Genomic DNA, 22,379 nt, shown 5'->3' with positions numbered 1-22,379 from the left:
CAGGTTCAGTGGATTAGCCGTGCTAAATTGCCCATAGCGTTCAGGGGAGTGTAGGTTAGGTGCATTAGTCAGCAGAAATGTCGAGTAATAGGGTTAGAGGAATGAGTCTGGGTGGGTTACACTTCAGAGGGTTGGTGTAGACTTGTTGGGCCAAATGGCCTGTTTCCACACTGTAGGGATTCTACGCAGCACTTTACCCACCCTTCACTTAATCTAGTCTACTGTATTCACTGCTTATAATGTGGTCTCCTCTATATTGTACAGCCAAAATGCAGACTGGGTGTCCGCTTTGCAGAATACTTACTTTTTGTCTGCAAAGACATTTCTGAGCTTCCAGTTGCCTGTCTCTTCAAAAGACCACCATGTTCTCATGCCAATATATTTGTCCTGGGATTGCTGCAGCGCTCCAATGAGGCTCAGTTCAAGCTGGTGATACAGCATCAAATTTTCCATTTGGAGACTTTACAGCCTTCAGGACTCAATATGGAATTCAACAATTTTACAGTCTTAACACCTCCGTGCATTTTTTTTTTTACCCACCCCGAATGCCAGGTTCTGTCATGACTTGGGTTGCTTTCAGTACAACCAACTTATTTTCACCCACTCACATTCCCCAGTAACACCTCAATCTCTTAGTTCTTCCCTCCCTCTGTCTCTCTACACTCCATATCCACTTATCAGCTCACTCATTTCCCCCTTACCCCTTGTCATCAAGATAAATACCAATTTTTTCCCAAATGTTATTAGTTCTGGAGAAGGGTCACTGAGCTCGAAATGCGAAACTCTGTAATTCTCTTCACAGACGTGCTGAGTTTCTCCAGCAATTTCTGTTTCAGTTTCATCTATCAATTATTCCTCTCTCTGAAGGATTCAAGAGATCCTATGAAAGTATCACATTCTGAAGGAGCTGAACACAAGTTCAGGTAGACCAGTGAAACCATCACAACTGTTGTTCCAATAAAAAAGTTGAGCCGGAGTCTTGGTGGGATATATATAATTTAACAGGTAGAATCAGAGCCTTAGGGTAGATATAGCTTAAAGGGTTCATTCTGATTTTATAATTTATAAGAATTGAAGCAATGTCACATGATCTTGCTCTCTCTTGTAGCCTTGTGGTAAGATGAAGCCACGGTAGGATGTTTTTCTCAGTAAAGTTAATGCCTTTCTTTGCTCAGAAAACTAATAAAATATATTTTTCCAGCACAAGGAGATCAAGAATATTGTAGAGCAAATTTTAAGAAGAATTTAATTCAATTCAGAAAATACAAATTTTCCAGCCAAGGAATTTTTAGAAAACATTTCTAAATGCTGTATTAACTGCAAAGTGCAAATTAATTTAGTGTCACTAATGCTCTGACATTCAGGAAGCATGTTAGCCTCATAATTGCATAACATTTGCTGGTTTTGTTTCTCAATTTGACATAGAATTCTGACTTGTATAAAATTTACATGTCAAATATTTGACATGCTAACAGTGTTACCAGCTTCCTCAGGCAATAATTGAGAAGACATTCAAACGTATTAAAGCAATGCAATGTTTAAGAAAATACAAATTATGTAATGTTTAAGAAATGTCCATCTGTTATTTTAACTAAAGTTAATAGTTTTATCTCGAAAGGTGCATATTAACTTCTGTGGAAGATTATAAACAAAATGTACACATAAAGCACAGTCATATTATCATTGTATCTGTTAGCTACAATGATTACATAATAGACAAGCAACTACACCAGCCAGCAAAATTTTATGAATTGCAGTCTATCCATCACACAGGTGGAGATGTTGGGAACATCCAGCAGCTGTTGTAGCCATGAGTAAGTTACTGTAATTTAGCACCTTTCAATTAGAATTAACTTTGAAGCAGTGTATTTCTACAGTTCCAGCATGTTACACTTTGCTACAATCACCACAGAGCCCCAGATGCAGCCAGAGTATCAATGTGGAAGAAATCCCCCTGCACAATGAAGCTTAGCAGCCATGAACATCTTTGTATTTAAAAAAAAATCTTCAGGGGATACCTTCACCCTGAAGTTCCTTTGAATCCATCTAGCCATATTGGCAGATGCCACCAATGACATTGGGCTGTCAATATTTCAGTGCCTCCAATTCATCATCTGACATTGGGATGTTTAATTGGATAGAGGGCTGCATCCTCAGAAATCACTTCCATAGGAGAGCCTCCCAGCAGTTCCAGCTTCCAAATCCAGAATTCAGCCCAGCATCAGGACCATGGCTCTGGAATGAAAACCTAGCCCATTGGGTCATTCAGACAGAGAGAGATCATCCAGTTCATCAAGTCCATGTTAGGTCTCTGTCAGGAGCCAATCGACAGACCATCCCATTCAAGCCCTAAAACTTGCTTTCCCTCAAGTCCTATCCAGTGTGCTTTTCAAACTTGTAATGCCTTGACCCATGTAAACAGCAAGTTCCAAACCATTATCATTCACTGGGTTAAAAACATTTTTCCTCATGTATCTTTCCTGCATCTCCTGCCTAAAAAAAAATTAAGTCTGTTTCCGAGTCCTTGTACCATCAGCGATGATGAACTACTTTTATTTATCTGCCTCACGTAAGCTTGTCATCATCTTGTACACCTCAATCAAACTTCCCCTCAAACCTTTTAGTTCTAAGAAGAAGCATTTGACCTGATCCAACCTCATGTCTAGCTAAATTTCCTCATCTCTGGATTTAATCCTCTACAATGCAGCCAAACCACATAATATAGCATGGAATTTTAAGTGCAAGTTGAATTCAGCACAAATCGAGATTCTGTGATCTTTGGCTCTATTTCCAAAAAAATATTGCTTGAAGTCAACCCCACCCACAAAACCGCTACCTCTCCAGTTCAAACTGATCACCATCGGAACTTCCATCAACTGCATTAATTTATAACCTTCAAAGAGGTTCTTAAAATTAAGCTGTTTTTCTTTTAAGTTCATGGATGCCAATATGTACATATTAAAAGCTTCGATGTTTTGTTTTAATTTTACAAGAATTAAGTCATTGAGAAACTACACAAATATCTGGTAATGGCTCTGAACATGTTTTCACAATAATTTTCAATTATTTGAGATTAAGTGGTTGACCAGAAACGAACACAGAATGCTTATTTTTTGTGGCAACCTCGTTTTCAGTTATGTGAGTAAAGCTGCACCAGATTACTGCTGGTAAACATCTCAAGGAATAACTCTAAAAAATATTTTAAAAATAATTCCATTCTCAGTGCCCCATTACACTGGTTGATGGCAAAATACCATTGAATTTAAATGAAAACTTGACAAAAAAAAAAAATTGCCAAAATTAACAGGACTTTGAGCGCAATGTGCCTCTGCATCACCAATTATGCTCAAGGGAAAGATCTCTGTATATTTCCAAAAAATGATGTAAATCCAAAACAATTCATAGCAAATGCTTTGAGCCCATCTGTACTGCTTGAAAGTTGAATGTGTAAAGGGTAATCCTCAGTTATGCAGATCTATCTTAAAAAGTTATTTTTGTACCAAAGTTGTACAAGCATACATCAAGTGCAGACTTGTCACAAAACAACCACAAAATAGTTTCCAAAACAAGTAAAGTAAAATGATTGTTCTGTTTTACAGAACACCATTGTGCTGCTAAAGCTTTTTCTTTACTGCTACGAAGCATGAAAATGTTGCACTAAGAAATCTGTTACACTTGTGTTTGCCTCCAAAGATCTGACACCGAGACCTTTTCAGAAATATGTATCTAAATACCACAGTTTATCAAGATGGCACAGAGAAATTGAACTTTTTTTTTAAATTACAAGTTCAGAGAAAAAGCATTTTTTTTAAATTATCAACTGAAAGCAAGGATTACATCAAAATTCATTATACCTATATCATCAAGATATTTTTTGGATTTCCAATTGCAGTCCTCTGCATTCGAGTGGCCAGCAGGGTCCTTTGATTCAATACTGCTGCTGTCTTGCTTTGTTTCTCCTCTGAAAGATGATAACAGAAAGATTCAATGATCTGAGACAACATTCAATTTATGAGTAAAATCTATAACTCATCTTTGAAAAATAATTCCATACAAGACCTTTCCGAAGATCATTGTTCTTTTTAATCAAATTATCAATGAATCACAATCTTTATTTCTCTAATAATTACATTGAAAGTTATCATCGTAATACTGGGCAGAATTAATAAGGCTAATACTGTAAAAAATGCAATAGTTGTTGGAAAGAATAGTCATTTGCAGAAAAGACAAGTTCTGGCTCTAATCACTAGGAACTAATTCCAGATATTAAAGAACAGTCAATGGACAAACCATTACAGAAAGCACAATGCCAATGTAACAAACCCTGCAAAAGTTGTAGAAATTCATCGTATGGCTGTCATCACTCTTAAACTAACATAGGCAAAGAACAGGGTTGTATTTATTGCAATGCTACAAGAAGCTTTGACTTCTGGGATCTTAAAGATGCAGGAGAACATCTCAAGAAAACATTCCTAATTAGGGTGAAAAAGCTAGAATTAGGCCTTTTGCTTAGAATGTGAACAGACTTTTTGGGAACCAAATGGTGAAGGTCATTCACTGACCTGCTTGTTACTTTTTCTTGCTTTATTTTGTACCTTCTATCTGCAGAAGGTATTCCTTTAAGCTGAGTATAACCGAATGGCCACTTTGTAGGTAATATTTAGGAAGTGGCTATAATCTGTGGTTGAAGTTAACAATCCTTAATGGCTTCAGATGACAGTGTGAATTGCTGTGAGAAGATCTGTAGCTCAGGTTGAGGTTCTGGATGTACGCTTGCTTACTGAGCTGGAAGATTTGTTTTCAGATGTTTTGTCACCATACTAGGTAACATCAGTGAGCCTCTGGTGAAGCACTGGTGATAATAGCCCACTTTCTATTTACGTGTTTAGGTTTGGTGATGCCATTTTCTGTGGCAATGTCATTTCCTGTGTTGATATCATTTCCTGTTCTTTTTCTCAGGGGGTGGTAAATGGGATCTAAGTCAATGTGTTTGTTGATCAAGTTCCGGTTGGAATGCCACGCTTCTAGGTACTCTATCAACACTATCAACAAACACATTGACTTGGATCCCATTTACCAATCCCTGAGAAAAAGAACAGTAAAAGATATCACCACAGGAAAATGACATCACCAACCCAAGGAAACCTAAACACATAAATAAAAAGGGGGCTATACTACCAGTGCTTCACCGGAGGCCCACTGAAGATGTTACCTAGCATGGTAACAAAATGTTTGAAAACAAACCATCCAGCTCAGCGAGCAAACTTACATCCAGAACCCACCAGGAATGGATTGCTCAGGCAGAAGTACAGTATATAACTGATAATCTAACTTGAATGATGACATAATTTTGTGTAGCAAGTGGCTACCTTTCCCCTGGTCTATTCTCTAGATTTTCTAATTGAATCTGAAATATTGCCAGCCTAGGTCATGGTTGATAACCAGTGCTGTCAACAGGAGGTGTGCAATTGAGGGGAGGTGGGGTGAGGGATGTTGCCAGTTTTTGGAATATGGTGTGTATTTCAGCAGGAGCTATGGGAATTTAGATGGATGCCTGTTTTGTTTTGAGGCCTTGTGTTGGTGGTAGTGATTTCTTAATTGTCAGGAGGTGATGTTCCTTGAGAAGGATGCTTTCCACTTGGACATCAGGAACTTCAATTCATGCTAACACAAGAAGCCACATTTGCTGTGGTGGTCTATTTTAAAACAGTGCTGAAAATGTGTTGCTAGAAAAGCGCAGCAGGTCAGGCAGCATCCAAGGAGCAGGAGAATCGACATTTCGGGCATGAGCCTTTCTTCAGGACCTCATGCCCGAAACGTCAATTCTCCTGCTCCTAGGATGCTGCCTGACCTGCTGCGCTTTTCCAGCAACACATTTTCAGCTCTGATCTCCAGCATCTGCAGTCCTCACTTTCTCCTATTTTAAAACAGTGACCCTTTTCATTCAAGTCGAAGATCTGGAAGCTTGGATTTTTTAATAGTGTTTATGCGGATGAAGAGTTTTGAAAATTATATCTTGTGCATCAGCAAACTGTTTGACTGTGAGGATTAATGCCAACACGTGTTTCAGTGAGTGACGCCAAGTGACAATTTCCCCTTAATTTTGCTGTTGCCTGTCGAGTGTTATTGAAGTAAATTGTTGTTCATTTAGTACTGACATCATTGGATGTAACACATGCTGGACACCAAACTGGGATAAGCCAACTTTGACTGTCGCTGAAAAACACACATTAAAACTATAGACACTAAGAAAGCTGTGGTAAAGTTGATAATATGAAGGCTGCAGAACATTAATGTAACATAAGAAGGCTTTTTGTCCAATTATCTATTTCAAGTCAATATGTCAATTGATGTATTTTCTTTAAAATAATGAATTCATCAAATTTCCAGCTGTTTCATACTAAGGCAACACTTAATATAATAAGATTTACCTTCAATTAACAAATATGCCTTTTACGAGACTAAGAAAAGAGCTGGTATTTTAGAGTGGTTTCCCTTATTTTGCGCATGCACTTTTTAAATATATCAAAATTACATGTATAGCAAACAGTAACTGAAGTTGGTGACAATGAAATATTTTCAGTAAGCCTGAAACTGTGGCACAACTGACCTCTCAGTTAGGAAACAGTGAGGTCTGCAGATGCTGGACAGCAGACTTGAAAGTGTGTTGCTGGAAAAGCACAGCAGGTCAGGCAGCATCCAAGGAGCAGGAGAATTGATGTTTCGGGCCATTGCCTTTCATCAGAAATTAGTCTGGGAGCTTTGGGGGTGTCTCTCCACACCCGAAGCTCTCAGCCTCATTCTTGATGAAGGGCTCCAACCTGAAACATCGACTTTTCTGCTCCTGGGATGCTGCCTAACCTGTGTCTTTCCAGCAACACACTCTCAACTATGGCTTCTCAGTTAGTATTAGCCAGAAATGAACTTTCATCAATGCTAGTCTGACCTCACTCAAGAACATTAGCCAGATGAGCAAAGTCAGTTGACAGGCTGTTGTAGTATAGGAGTGTGAAAGGGTTCATGACTGGAAAAGGATAACACGTTGCTGTTGCAAGGGGTCATATGAGAGAGAGAGAGAGAGAGAGACTTAAGTGAGAAACACTGTGGCTTCAGAAGAGTTAGCTTACATCTGTACAGCTGTATATACTTCCTTATTGTTTACATCTATTGAAAAATTGGTATCCTATCTTAGTTACACTAACCAGACACACACCAACAGTAAAGGAACCAAATGGTGTTGTTGTTATGATGCCATAGTCTTTCCAGACCATAGGGGGTACTCTCATCTGAGAGAAGTGGTGATTCAACTTGCCCTCAGGCAAGGGAAGAGGTTGAGAAGGAAAATCCTTCACGGTAACTTCAAACCAGTAATGGGAATTGAACTCACACTATTGGCATCACACTATTCTGTAAACCAACAATCCAGCCAACTGCGCTAAACTAATTCCCAAAGGAACCAGGACAAGTATAAAATGTCCTAATATTATGAATCATCCTATTATCAATTGGCTGATTTTTGGACTCATTCACAGTGAGGAAGGTCAACATCAAGTGAGGAAGCTAAGTGAATTTACTCTGGCTTTTAACTCAGCCACATCATTACGTCAGTAACTCAGCAGGTCTGGCTGCAACTGTGGAGATACAAAAGAAAAAGTTACATCAAGTCTACATTAAACTTGAAACATTAACTCTGTTTCTTTCTACACAGATACTGCCCAACCTGCTACATTTCTCCAGCAATTTCTGCTTTGTTTCAGATTTCCAGCATCCACAGGTCTTTGTTTTATTCCATCATTTACATCCTGAATTAAAATTTCCTGACCAATTGTAGCTGTTGAGTTTGATTGTGACCCACATCTGACCATTCATGCCTCACCATTTAAACGAGCCCATGCAAAGGACAAAATCGATTCTTTCTAAGATTATCAGAAGAGAGATATGGACAGGAGCTTTTGACCTCATCAAGGACTGAACAGAGGCAGGTGGGGCCCTGAAGAACACTTGCACTGGACGACATGTGGGTTTTCCAACCCCATTTCTCATGTTGGCCAATTTGATTGACATTAGATTAGATTAGATTCCCTACAGTGCGGAAACAGGCCTTTCGGACCAACATGCCCACACCAACCCTCCGAAGAGCCACCCACCCAGACCCATTCCCCTACATTTACTCTGACTAATCTACCTAACACTACGGGCAATTTTGCATGGCCAATTCACCTAACCTGCACATCTTTGGACTGTGGGAGGAAACCGGAGCACCCGGAGGAAACCCACGCAGACACGGGGAGGATGTGCAAACTCCACACTGACAGTCGCCTGAGGCAGGAATTGAACCAGGGTCTCTGGCGCTGTGAGGCAGCAGTGCTAATCACTGAGCCACCATGCCGCAGGACCATCTGCCCTCAAAAGGGGGAAGCCAATTACATTTAACAGCCTCATAAAAGATCAGTAAGTCAGCCTGCAGTTTCCTAACACAGTTCAATTTTCTGAAGACTGGCAGCCAGCAACAGGACACATCATAAACCTTATTTCAAATCTCTTTTGTTCAGTCATCCCATTGTAATTTTTCACCCATCCAGTAATCACCAGCATTAAAGGTAGCCTCAGGCTACCTGAATGATTCCACCCCAGATTTGTCACTGGCACCTATTTGAGCTGATATACGGACTTAAGTCATGTCAGGTTGATCCTCCTCTTCCTGTTTCTCCTCCTCTCTTTTTTTCTCATCCAAAACTAGAGTGGTCATCACCTTCTTCCTCCTGTGGTTCTAATCCTCTTGGTGTAATATGCTGTATCAGACATTGCAGGTAACTATCAGTCATTAATTCCCTGCTGCCATGTGCTGAAGAGTACTCCACACTTGCCCAGTCATTAATACCACATTTTCAGCAACCCAATGACGTGTTTAATGATCACTATTGTGGCTTTGCTTACACATTTCCTCCAAAGTGGTTGGGCTCCCAAAGGAAGATGGTTGTAATTCCTGGAGGCAAATCATCTTACTTTTAGAGTCATAGTGTCTTGGAGATGTACAGCATGGAAACAGACTCTGTGGTCCAACTCATCCATGCCGACCAGATATCCTAAACTAATCTAGTCCCATTTGCCAGCACTTGGCCCATATCCCTCTAAACACTTTCTATTCATATACCCATTCAGATGCCTTTTAAATGTTGTAATTCTACCAGCCTCCACCACTTCCTCTGGCAAGTCATTCCACACATGCACCGAAAGTTGCCCCTTAGGTCCCTTTTAAATCTTTCCCCTCTCATCCTAAACCTATGCCCTCTAGTTCTGGACTCCCCCACCTCAGGGAAAATACCTTGTCTATTTACCCTATTCCCATGCCCCTCATGATTTTATAAACCTCTATAAGGTCACCCGTCAGCCTCCAACATTTCAGGGAAAACAGCTCCAGTCTATTCAGCCGCGCCCTATAGCTCAAACCCTCCAACCCTGGCAACGTCCTTGTAAATCTTTTCCCAGGATATCACTGCAGGAATTTCTCAGGGTAATGTCCCAAGCCTAAAAAAAATCAACTGCTTTATCAATAACTTCCCTCTGACATAAGGTAGTAGTGTGGGTTGTCTACTGAACAATGTTGCATCCCATTCATGAAGTCTTAGATAGTGAAGCAGGCCATGTCCATTCCTGAATAACATTCAGAATGGAACTTATGTGTCAAGAGAGCCTGACATCACATGAGTGCTGCCACAACCATCCCCTAAAACAGACAATCTAACCATTGTCTTTTCACATTCAATGGCATTACCATCGCAGAATTATCCACCACCAACATCCTGGCAATTACCATTGACCAGAGACTGAACTGGACTAGCCATATAAACACTGTGGCTGAGAAGAGCAGGTCAGAAGTTTGGAATACAGCCGTGTGTAACTCACCACTTAACTCCCCAAGAGCCTCACCACTGAATGAGTGGCACTCCTGAAGCAGGTCAAAATAGCAGCTGGCATGATCAATATTCTATCCACCATATTAAATACACTCTCCCTCCACTATTGATGCATGACGGCACCAGGGTAAACAATACGCAAGATACACTGCATAAACTTGCCAAAACTCCTACAACCTTCTGAAGCTGTGGTGGCAGGTGAATGGAAACTTCCCAACGTGCAGGTACCTCCTCCCCTGCCAATCATACGCCACCTAGAAATATGTCACCATTCCTTCACTGGTTGCTGGAAAAAAATCCAGGAACTCTGAACTGTACTGCAGATTCCCTAAATGGACTGCGCCGAATTAAGAAATTGACTCCTGCTATCTGCTCCAAGGCATTTATGAATGGACCATTAATGTTGGCCTTACTCGTGACACACACAGCCCGTGAAAGATTTGAAAAGAAATCACAGGTTAAAAGCAGCCAGATTCTCAAAGGGTAGCCTTTTTCTCCAAGGAATCATCTGCTGACTGAACTTGCAGATGCAAAAGATCTGTAAGAGACGTGATTGGCGTAGAATGAAAGCATCATGGCAGTTCCTTCCACAAACATGCAAAATAACTCCATGCATTTATGGAGTGCAATTCCTTTTTTGACTGAAAGAAACTTGTTGGGTGATCTGAGGGCTCTTTGGCATTGTGTTGTTCATTTGCCACATGGGCGTTGCTGGCAATGTGAGCATTTGTATGCCCTGCCCCAAAGTGCCCTCAAACAGAGCTGTTGTTAGGGTGTTTCAGAGGAAAGTTAAGAATCAACCACATTTTGGAGACTGTCAAGCCAAACTAGATGAGGATGAGAGATTTCCTTCCATAAAAGACATTAGTGAACTGGATGTGTTTTTAAACAGGTTAAAAATCATTAGCAGGCTGGATAGGTAGATTCTTAAAAGGAACAAAAATAGGAGGGTATAAACGGTGTAAAGTGATGTGCAAAAGAAGCAAGGGTGATGTGAGAAAAAAAATCATCTTCACACAATGAGTAGTTAGGGTACAGAATGCACTACCTGGAAATGTGGTGGAGGCATTCAAGAGAGCATTGGATGATTATTTGGATGGAAATAGTGTGCATTGGTATCAGGGAAAGAAGCAGAGGACTGGTGATGATACATGTTGGAAAAGCTGGTGCAGGCATGATGGACTGAATGGCCTACTTCTATGACACAATAATTCCATGAACATATGGCACCACTAATAAGACTAGTTTTCAATTCCAGATTTAATTTTAGATTAGATTCCCTACAGTGTGGAAACAGGCCCTTCGGCCCAATAAGTCCACACGACCCTCCGTAGAGTAACCCACCCAGACCCATTTCCCTCTGACTAATGCACCTAACACTGTGGGCAATTTAGCATGGCCAATTCACCTAACCTGCACATCTTTGGACTGTGGGAGGAAACCAGAGCACCCAAGGAAACCTACGCAGACACAGGGAAAATGTGCAAACTCCACACAGACAGTTGCCCAAGGCTGGAATTGAACCGGGGATCCTGGTGCTGTGAGGCAACAGTACTAACTACTGAGCCTCTGTGCCTCCCCAACTGCATTTATTATCTTCATTTGTTTCTTGAATTTTAATTTAATCGGGATTTGAACCTATGTTTCCAGGTCATTAGCCTGGACCTTTGAATTACTCATCCAAGTAAAATGCCACTAAGCAACTGTCTCTCCCTCTCCCAGTCTAGTTCTTGAACTCAAGTTTCTAATGGATAAAAGCATGAACCAGGGAAACAGGTATCAGTCACCTAGGAGGTGAACCAATGCGCAGAAAAATATGAATGTCAGCACCAGATCTCTGTAAGGAACCAGAGTTAAAGAAATTCAAGACTCTGGTGATCCCAACTATTACAGGCAATAGATGTCCACCTTCTTTACTTGTAAGGCATTCACATTCCAGGAAGCTGCAGGTGTTAGCAATGACTTGCCACGAAAATATGAGGCACTTATGCTCAGTCCTGTCCATAAAAACAGATCTTTAGCCTTTATATCCTGGTTAAACTATCACCCCTGCAAACTGCAGTTCAATGTTCATTTGCTCCAATCCACATTCAGTGCAGTGTCAGGTGATTGAGAAGAAAGCAACCGTTTGGTCATGCTGCTGTTACAGCCCTTGCTCCTCAGTAGAGGGCCCATGGTAGAGATGTTGCTGTTCTGCAAAGAAAGCAGAGAGCTGTGAAACGTGGATTACAGTCAAAAAGCCCCAGGTGGCAGAGATGACATCCAACATTTTAGTCATTACCTCAAAGGCAAAAACAAAGATGCACTCTCAGAGTAGCATGGCCACTTTCGCAATGTATGGATTCTATGATTCTATATCTGGGAGGCCAACCAGTTGACAGAGCTCTGCACTTAAATGCTTTCCCCCCTTGTTAATGTGAGATTCTGGTCAATCCCCGTCACATTCTTGCCTTGTTGAACCTGGCATATTTCGAACAGCCCATAAAATCTCTGAGACGCAGAAACAAGCCTTAAAGCTGTCAGTAAATTGTTTGCATAGTTAACATTCAAAGCAACCTGTCCCCCGTTAGAATCATGCAGTTAAATATAGAGATTGGCGTTTCCCACCAGACTCCTGATGTGCTGGTGATTGTACTACTTTCATGTTCGCACTATCTAGTACATCATGCCCCATGCAGCTTTAAAAGTTGACCCCATTGCCATAGAGGCTCTCAAACATTTTATTTAAGTTGAAGACTAGGGTTATAAGTTTTTCACAAAAAGAAGCATAAAATACTTGCTAAAATTTAAAATGCTAGCTGGAAATTTAAAAACAAGTTCCAGAGCTTTTTCTTCTTGCATAGTTTCAAATACACACAATTCTTGACACTTCAAACTAGAAACAAGCTTTTACAAATCTGTCCAACATTAGAGTAGAAAGCTGTCCAAGCCTTCTTTTCCTTTATTAGTACATGTCTGTCCAGTTACAAAGTCATATTGAAACACTAAAATTGCAGATTGTTTTTATACTTATAACGTCACAAATACGCAGGATATAATTGCCCCCCCCCTTCAAAGCCGACTTGGGAAATTGAACTTTGGGTGGATTTACTTCGAGAAAAGGGCACATTCCATGTATCTGGGGGAGGTCCAAGATACGTGGAACTAACATGTCTAGAGTGAGAACAATCAAGCCGAATCTCAAACGTCCGCCAACTTGGTTCATCAATGCTGCCGCATCAAACCCCTTCATGGACCCCCCTCAATAATGACTCAGTGCCTGTATTTGATTTATTTCCTGGATTCACTTTCAAATTTGTGCATTCATCATAATTTGGGCTCTGACAGTGCATGAGTTCTGTAACGTTATGTATTAGTACTTAAATTGCCAAAATGTGAATGCAATCCAAGTAGAATTGGCTGTACCCGATATTCAGCTGAATCCGACAGTTCTAAGAACAGTAATGTTATTTTTACAAAAGTGAGGCGTACTCTTGCCCATCTCCATCCCATATTAAGACATTGCTTCATTGTGAACAGATCAGAACACCGTAGATAAATTTTACCATTGCCACTCTAATCAATATTTCAAAATACCCTTCAATATTTCTCCAGAAGTAACCCCAAACCATCCACATCAGTGGCTCAGATTTGAGCTCAAATCAAGGATAAACTGTTTCCGGTGACAGAAGGCTCAGTTATCAAAGAGAACAGGTAATAAGTTAATTAGCAAAAGTACCAGAGACAAGACAATGAGCATTATTTTACATGATTAGTGGTTTTATTCTGAAATGCACTGATTGAAGGAAAGGTAGAAGAAGATTCAAAAGGGAATTAAATAAATGCTTCAGGGAAATAAAGTGCAGGACTATATGAAAAAAGCAGAACATTAGGAGTAGTTATGCAGTGCTTTCAAAATATCATAAAAAGCACAATGGGCTGAATGTGTTTAGTCTGTGTTAGACCATTCTGTGACTCTATGTACTTCAGAATATTATAACTGTCACTTACTAAAGTAGTCCTGCTTTAGACTGAAGAAGTAATCTCACCTTGTGCTATAGAGAGAACAGAGTACCTCTAAGTGTCATTCAAACAGGAAACATTGATCTGCAGTGGGTCAATGCTTCCAAAGTACACTAAATGTGGTACACACAAGTTACACTTAAGCTCAGCCTTGTCAGGATGCAGGACATCTGCAAGATTTCCCCCCAGGCTTCATTACATCCTGTCATAATGTGTATCCTGCTCATATGTTGGCCAAACAAAAATAGAATGCACCTTATTGTCTTCAAAGGTTTTGCACAGGACAGAGACTGTGCTTCCCTTCTAAGTGACAATTAAAAGTGGTTCAATGTTCCAACTTGTTTTATTTTCCTCTCCAGAACAGCTGCTTGTTGAAGGAAGGATATTAAAACAGGGTAAAGGAAACACCTATTTCCCAATATTTTTAGTCCCCAAAGAAGCACAAAAAGGGCACTTGAGCTGATAGTTAGGAAATGCAACAAGAAAAATACTCAAAACCGTTACATCCATTTAAATTCACAAATATATTAATGTTTTCTTACAGGACATGCTATGGATATCCAACTAATTTCTCAACAAAGCTATTTCCTAAGTCTGATGGTTTCATTGACAGCCGATAGTGAGCAGAAACCATAGCCCTCTCGGTAGTGAAAACTAAAGAAAATTCTCCCAAGTGGACTATCGTACAGAGCACGGCAACCTGTTACAGAGAGACATTAGCTACAATTTGGGTCATTGAGTTAGGACAATAATGTATGGTACACAATCACATATGTCATTAGATAAGAATGTAGAAAGCAAGAAGTATTGCTGTTCACCATATTGTATGAACTAGGTCATTCTTGGTCACCATAGGCTAGATTTTCTGCCATCATCCTACTTTCAGTTTGGAATCTACAAGGCCCACTTGATCTAGTGTCTTGGAGGAAAACCATTACGTAGTCTAGCGAGAAGAATCTCTTGCCATGAATATAGTTTCATTTATTGTGTAATAGCATCAATGTACAATTTACATTTGCATGACAGGCATTTTTGTGAAGACTATGAGAGGAGATGTTGATAGTGGTTCTACCTCCTTCAAAATCGAGTAGTTCTCCCTACTCTTATAATATTATCACATTGGGTGCAGCTTAATACACTCCTCAGCATTAATCTTTTCAAAACACATGCTCAATGTTTACCTCCTCCCAAACTTCTATTCCATTTATGATTTATATCTATATTTTAAATATTATTTAGTTCAGAGATGGATTTTAAAGCAGTGACATGTGGGTTTGGTCTGTGTCTATAAACAGGTTTAATGATTAATACTTTAGCTTTTCTACAGCCATGGTGATTTGTTTTCAAACATGTTGTTATGAGAGAGAGATTTCTTGGAGAGTAAGGGGATTATATTTTCATTAGAAGAGGTTTTACAAGCGAACAAGGTAAAGTGTTGCACGTTAGATTTCAGTCAGAAAATTGTGGAATTGGCTTTTTAGGTTGGGGGAGAAAATACTAAAGATTGAAGAATGCCCTTTTGGTTTCAGTTTTTGCAGAAAGTTTGGCTGAAGCTGGATGTGTAAGACAGTTGGTCTCGACGAAAGGGGATAAATTAGCACATTAATAAATATATTCCTCCAGCGTAAGGGGGCTTGGTTTGAAAGCTTCAGAGCAGGTGTGTTGGGTTAAAAGTCTGAAGGGATGATTTGAAGTTGTGAAAATTTAAGCTCAGTTGCATGAAGACTGAAGGAAGACGCTGTCATATTCTCAACACTAGGATTTGAAACCCCAATTAAATGAAAGTAGTAATTGAGAAGGGAATTCGCTAATGTGATTACTGTGAAGCAGTGCTATTGGGTCAAATAGAATTGTATTTTTCCCCCTGTTTTGGTATCTTTAAATGTGTATTATATATAAATAGCTTGGGTTAATCTACTTTGATCATCATTTTTATGTAATAAACTTTCATTTTAATGTTAAAATCAAATCTGCAGCATGGTGTGCTTGTAATTCAGTAAAAGACCACCTCATTAAGATCAAAAGAAATACGATCTATCAAGCCAGATACCAGTCTGCTTGCATTTAACAGATTCATTAATAAGATCAGCCAGGATCAGAACTCCTCAGAAACATTTGTATACTCACATACATAACTTCATTTACCATGAGCCCATCTTTGCCCAAGTCTCTAACTTCATAAATACAAGCAGTCAGAAAGTTTCCTTATTCTTCTAGGAACCAATCTGGTCAGGCTTGGGACAGCATTTGATGTTTGGTTGCAAGACTGTTCACTTGGATTCTGTCCATGACACTGTGAAGCGTGCAAGTCCCTTTCAGCACTGCATTCTTCATTAGATTCATTCCAATCAAGTATTCATGGATAATCGAGTCACAATGGAATGGGATTCCGTTGGTTCCATTGTAAATCTCTGCTGCATGAGCAACGACTCCCTACCACAGCGCAGACACGATAAGGGTCCTCCTTCCTAGCTTAGCGGAGGTACAAGCGTAATCTAGGTTGGAAGATCACTGTTCTGAACTTTTATTTCTGCCATGCTGGACATTTTATTTCTCTACTTTCTTAGGTCTTGTGATTGAAGCTGTACCTAGATACCTTTGTACCTACGATGGCACTGTAAGTGGTGATGTATAAATGTTTCACTGTACTCATTTGAGTACATGTGACAATTAAGTTAATTCAATATGCAATCATTGCTGGTCTGGATGGACTGTCACCTTTGTGTTGAAATCCCATATCCATACCTGCTGCCCTCAGCTGAAATGTGTCAACTGTTGTACATGGTGACATCTATTTTTGTGGGCAGCTTGCTGCTCCTGGTAAGACTGTTGCTACATTACCGCCCCATACAAGTGACAATGGAGTTAACCTCTTTGGTAGAATAGGAAAATAAGTCTTTAGTTTTTTTACCAAACAGGAAGTCTGATGGTGATAAGCCACGCACTGGAGTAGAGTAGACCAGTAATTTCGCAATGATGTATAAAAGTTAGACTTTTATCAACAAACACGACTTGATTGTTTGGACCAAAAACTTGGCTCCCCCAATCTAATATGGGTATCTTGGCCAAATGTTTGCATGTTTAAGTCTAGAGTTAGTTACAAATTGGCTGAAGGCCTAGTTAGCAAACTGTGATCGCTATCAGATATGAACACATCCAGGAACCCATGTACAGTAAAGATTTAATGCAAGATCCTAACAACTGCACCTTGGTGGTTGAAAAATATATATTTATTTCTATCCACGGTGAAAAATAGTAAACAGAAATAAGGTAAACCATCTATCAAACATTTTAAAAAAGCCTGGTCCCACTCATTTTTTCTGGCCTGGTGGGAAGGTTGTGGGTATTAACAGCCCACAGTGATCAGGTCTGTGAACAGAGCAAATATGACAGTCAACTCTGAGATCCTCACTCCTTGTAAGATTCCTGGCCAACACACTGATAATCCCTCAGTATCCTTGGTGAAATAACTCTTCAGAGGCTGGTATCTCATCACCAATCACCCTTTATTTGCAAATGCAGAGCCTTTGACTACAGCACTGCCTTTTACTTAGTCTGACACCAGAGTGTCAATATCCCTTACATTCACCCTTTTCTGTCAGCCAGGGCTCCCTGACTGACCAGATTAACAGTCCTAATCAGGAAACTCATTTTCTATAAGATCCAGCTGGCTGACCCCGTAACAATAACTATACCTGTTATAATCTTGTCCAGGAAATCTTCCCTTGCTGTAGCCATACCTCATGTCGCCTGCTTGGTTTAAAGACAATAAGACCATAAGCAACAGGAACAGGGTGAGGTCATTACAGCCCCTTGACCCTGCTCCGCCACTCAATAAGATCCTGGCTGATCTAACGCCTCTCGTCTACTTTCCTGCCTTTTCTCCGTAATTATCAATTCCCCTAATAATTATGAATCCATCTATCTCTGCTTTAATATATACAAAAATTCTGCCCCAAAGCTCTCTTGGGCATGCAGTTCCAAAGACTCAGCCCTCTAAAAACTTTTGCCTCATCTCCATTTTAAATTGGTGTCCCTTTATTCTAAGACTGTGTCCTCTGGTCCGAGATTCTCCCATGCAGGGGAACATCCTCTCAGTATTCACCCTGTCAAGCCCCTTAAGAATCCTATTTACTTCTACGAGGTCTCCTCTCATTCTTCTAAACTCCAGTGAATAGAGTCCCAAACTCCTTAATCCTTACTCATAAAACAATCCCTCCATACCAGTTTTCATCCTAGTGAACTTTCTCTGAAATATATTTAAGCAAATATAATATATTTGCTTAAATAAGAGAACTAAAACTGCTCACAGAACACCAGATGTGATCTCCCCTGCACCTTGTACAGTTACAATTAGATTTCCCTGCTCTCATACACCAATTCCCTTGAAATAAGAATCAAACAATCCACAAGTTTTTCTGATTACACACTGAACCCACGTTAGCTTTCTGTGTTTCATACATATGTACCTGCAAATCCATTTGCCAACATTTTGCCCACTTACATAACCGGTCAATATCTCTCTATAAATTGTTTGCAACCCTCTCCCACCTAGCCTTTCCACCTAATCGTGTGTCATCTGCAAATGTGGCTACAGTACATTGGTTTCCTTCCTTCAAATCAGGAATATATAGTATGATGGCAATGGTCACTCTGAGCTGTAAGAACACTGCTTGTATCTAACTTAATCAGTTTGTAACAGTGCTATTTTATTTTAAAGTTTCCCCATGCCCACCTTGGGATTTCAACTTTACCACAGAGCCTCTGAATTCATTCATTCAGCATCTGAACACAACTCAGGATAGTCATTGGCACTCAACGCTATCTCTTATTGCCAGTGTGACTAATTTCAAGTTGCAGGTGACTTTTAGCTTACATTTGCTTCAGCAATTTTCTTACTAGGTCTGAAATATTTTCAGCAATGACTGTCATTTTGCTTTAGTGAATCTTGATTTTCTCTTCTGTAAGCTTCTGGACTGTCCAGCTCTTTCAACCGTTGAACGTCTGCACAAGTCATTCTCTTAAACTTTTATCTGGACCAATCTCCTGAGTTTGTTAGAGTTCACACTGATGTTTAGCTACATTGTGTGATGTAGCTAAATTGAATTACAAGTTATACTACTGCTCACCATGATATATGAAGTAGATTACTGCATGACAGCAATCAGGTACAAGTGGCATTGGTATAATAGACATTGTTACACAGGTTATCATGGTACTTGAAGGAGGTAAAGCTACCATCTAAGATTGAGAGCTGTTCGCAACACCAAAGTTTTGTGACATCATTAGATTGGGTGAAGCTTAATGCGCTCCTCAGAATCAACCTCGTCAGAACCAAACCCCTCATATAACAAGCCTATGTAACAATGTGCTGATAAAGAGATGTAAGTAAAATACTTTTCTTCCTATCATAAGCATTCAGTCTTAAGAGGTTAATGAGCCACAATATATATCATCATAGAAAATGATAAAATGTCACTTTCTTGCTGCCTCATGGCAAGATGAAGCTACACCCCCTTTAATAAGGCTGAAGTTAATGACTTCCTGACCTCCACAGACTTTAAATATTCGTTAGCAGCATGAGACCGAGACTACCATATTAGTGCCCATTCTTTGGGCACTATGGGTAGTGTTCAGAGAACAACGTGGTTTTGATTTAACACACGCACACTTTTGCTGCAAATCAAGCAAAATGCCATCTTGGGAAAGCTTTGGGTGTGCATGTGGAAAACATTACCAGGAAGCAGGCAGAGACAAGGACCGTGACATCCATTCAATATTGACTTCACTTGAGATCAGTGCACTGGTCAAGCCCTGAGGAAGTCACCACCATAGCTATCTAGTCCCACTGTCTTTTGATTGAGGGAGGTTTGAGGGCTTCTTCCTCTCCTGATGATTTTGGACAGCTCTCTATCTTTACTATCGAGACCTTCAGTGCAAGTGTCTGAAAATCTTAGACAGTATCTGAGTACTTGGTGCCATAAAATGTTCTTTCCTATACTCTCTACATCACATTCGTCAGGCAATGGTCCCACTAACTGCTCCAACTAGAACGCACCTCCCTTTCGGGTGAAGGATACCTTTAAGCAATTAGATTAGATTTGATTACTTACAGTGTGGAAACAGGCCCTTCAGCCTAACAAGTCCACACCGACCCGCCAAAGCGCAACCCACCCAGACCCATTCCCCTACATTTACCCCTTCACCTAACACTGTGGGCAATTTAGCACGGCCAATTCACCTAACCTGCACATTTTTGGACTGTGGGAGGAAACCAGAGCACCCGGAGGAAACCCACGCAAACACGGGGAGAATGTGCAAACTCCACACAGTCAGTCACTTGAGGCGGGAATTGAGGCAGCAGCGCTGTGAGGCAGCAGTGCTAACCACTGTGCCACCGTGCAGGCTGGTTTTATGCAGATCTAAGAAGCTAACAATATACAGTCTGCTGCAGATGCAGAGAATCAAGCAACAGTGGAGTTAATAAAAACTGCATTTTAATACAGCTGCATTTCCATCAATAAATGTGTTTAGTTATGCATTACTGCACCCATTTTCAGGGGCTACCAAATTGAGAGACCAATTATTTTATAACAACTGTATTTTTTAATTGCCCTCTGGATTAGGCTATGCTTGCAAAATCACAATTTTTAAATTGTCCATCCCCTTTTTGTCCTGAGAAAATGGTCAATCTGTCTTGAACCACTCTTTCCTTATGTTCCTTCCTCAATGGAGGTCAGCCAAGAAAATACACAACTTTCATACACATAAGTGTAAAAATTGCACATTCTATTAGAATTGTTTGTGATTTGAGGGGAAACTTGCCTCAAATGGTATTTGTTATGCTGCTTTTGTTCTCCTCTATGTAAAAGGTCAAAGAACTTGGGCTGATTTTGATGTTAGCTTGATAAATCATTGTGAAGCCTCTTTTAAACTCCATACTATTACTACAGGTGCATCCCGCCAAGAACATTATCTTATCTCTGTGATAGCGTCTATTCATTTAGTAGAATCCTGGAATAAGTGCCAGTTATATCAATGCAGTGGGTACAAGAGTAGGTCAAAAGCTGGGATTCTGTAGTGAGTAACTCACCTCCTGAATCCCTAAAGCCTGTGTACCACTTATAAGTGTATAAGGCAGGAGTATGATGAATACTCCTCACTTGCTTGGATGTCTGCAGTTCCAAAAACATTCAAGAAGCTTGACACTATTCAGGACAAGCAGACACTATCTGCTTGACTGGCACCTCATGCAGCAACTTCAATATTCACCGTCTCCCGGACAAATGTACAAGAGGCAAAAATATGTATCATTTACAAGATGCACTGCAGTAATTCACCAAGGATCCTTTGACAGCACCTTCTAAACCTTTGACACAGACCAGCCCTAAGTAAAACGGCAGTAGTTGCAGGAAACATCATCTGTAAGCTTCTCTCCAAGTCACTCACCACCCTGACTTGGAAATATATCGCTGATGCTTCACTGTCACTGGGTTGAAACCCCTGGAACTCCCTCTCTAACAGCATTGTGGTGTATCTACATCCATAGACTGCAGCAGTTCAAGATGGCAGCTCATCACCTTCATAAAGGCAATGAGGGATGAGCAATAAATGCTGGCTTAGTCACAATACCCATATCCTGTGAACAATTCTAAAAAAATGCAGTAATTGTGAAGGAGGTTTCACATGCTTGGATCAGCCTGTGGAGTGTTCTCTTAAAGTCTCAAGTTATCTTTTTTTGATGCTTGCCTGACAAAGACACCTCATCATGCAGGCCTCAAAGAGAGATGGCAGCCATGAGCAGAAAGGGAACTGCCCAATGAATTACCATGAGCCTCAAAACAATGCAGAGAACAAACCACTGCCAACTGGAAGGCAATGCCATGCCAATTAATGATCTCTCTCGACTACTAATTCTGACTAACACAGACGAAACCCTATCTCTTTTTCATGACTTTGTGCACTTTTAGCTCTCATTGTTTAAATCCATGCCACTCGGCAAAATTACTTTGAAACACATTTCCAATCCATGCTTCTTCTTGGTGTGGGTAAAGATCATTATCTCTTAACATTAACCTTAGCATTCCAAAAATGCAACCTGAAAAGGAGAGCACTATTTCAGTTGTCTATCAAGTTGAACCTCTTGGGATTCAAAGAACTTTTACAGCCAGGAACGGGATGTTATTTGTCCTTCTATGCAAGTGGCAAGCTCTCAATCAAAGGCAGCACTACTGCCAAGAACTTGTCTCAAGAATTAAAGTTCTAGAATTGGAATTGAAAGATGTAGTTAGGAGAACATACCTATCTTCTCATTATTCTGCTCAATTTCTTTTGCCAAAACAAAAACTCCAGCTTACAATTTCTGTAGTTATCAGTTAATATTTTTAAAAACTTTATTCACGGGACAGGAGCATCATCGATTAAGCCATAGCACTCATTGCGCCTGTCAAATTGCCTTGG

At 40.2% G+C, this 22,379-nt stretch overlaps 1 protein-coding gene across 3 annotated transcripts in view; it reads right to left on the bottom strand.

Annotated features, from left to right (window-relative positions):
* The window catches only part of LOC122563237 (neuron navigator 1), a 653,551-nt gene that overhangs the window by 404,797 nt on the left and 226,375 nt on the right, over positions 1-22,379 (bottom strand). For all 3 annotated transcript variants that reach the window (XM_087973627.1, XM_087973629.1, XM_087973628.1), the window contains one exon: positions 3,855-3,961. In XM_087973627.1, the coding sequence (XP_087829753.1) occupies positions 3,855-3,961 (107 nt within the window). The remainder of the gene's footprint in view (positions 1-3,854; positions 3,962-22,379) is intronic.

This window comes from Chiloscyllium plagiosum, unplaced genomic scaffold (assembly GCF_037043375.1).
Source record: "Chiloscyllium plagiosum isolate Xiang-an unplaced genomic scaffold, Cpla_swu_hap1 HiC_scaffold_26, whole genome shotgun sequence".
Taxonomy (NCBI): Eukaryota; Metazoa; Chordata; class Chondrichthyes; order Orectolobiformes; family Hemiscylliidae; genus Chiloscyllium; species Chiloscyllium plagiosum.
This window is presented reverse-complemented; position numbering and strand designations above follow the sequence as displayed.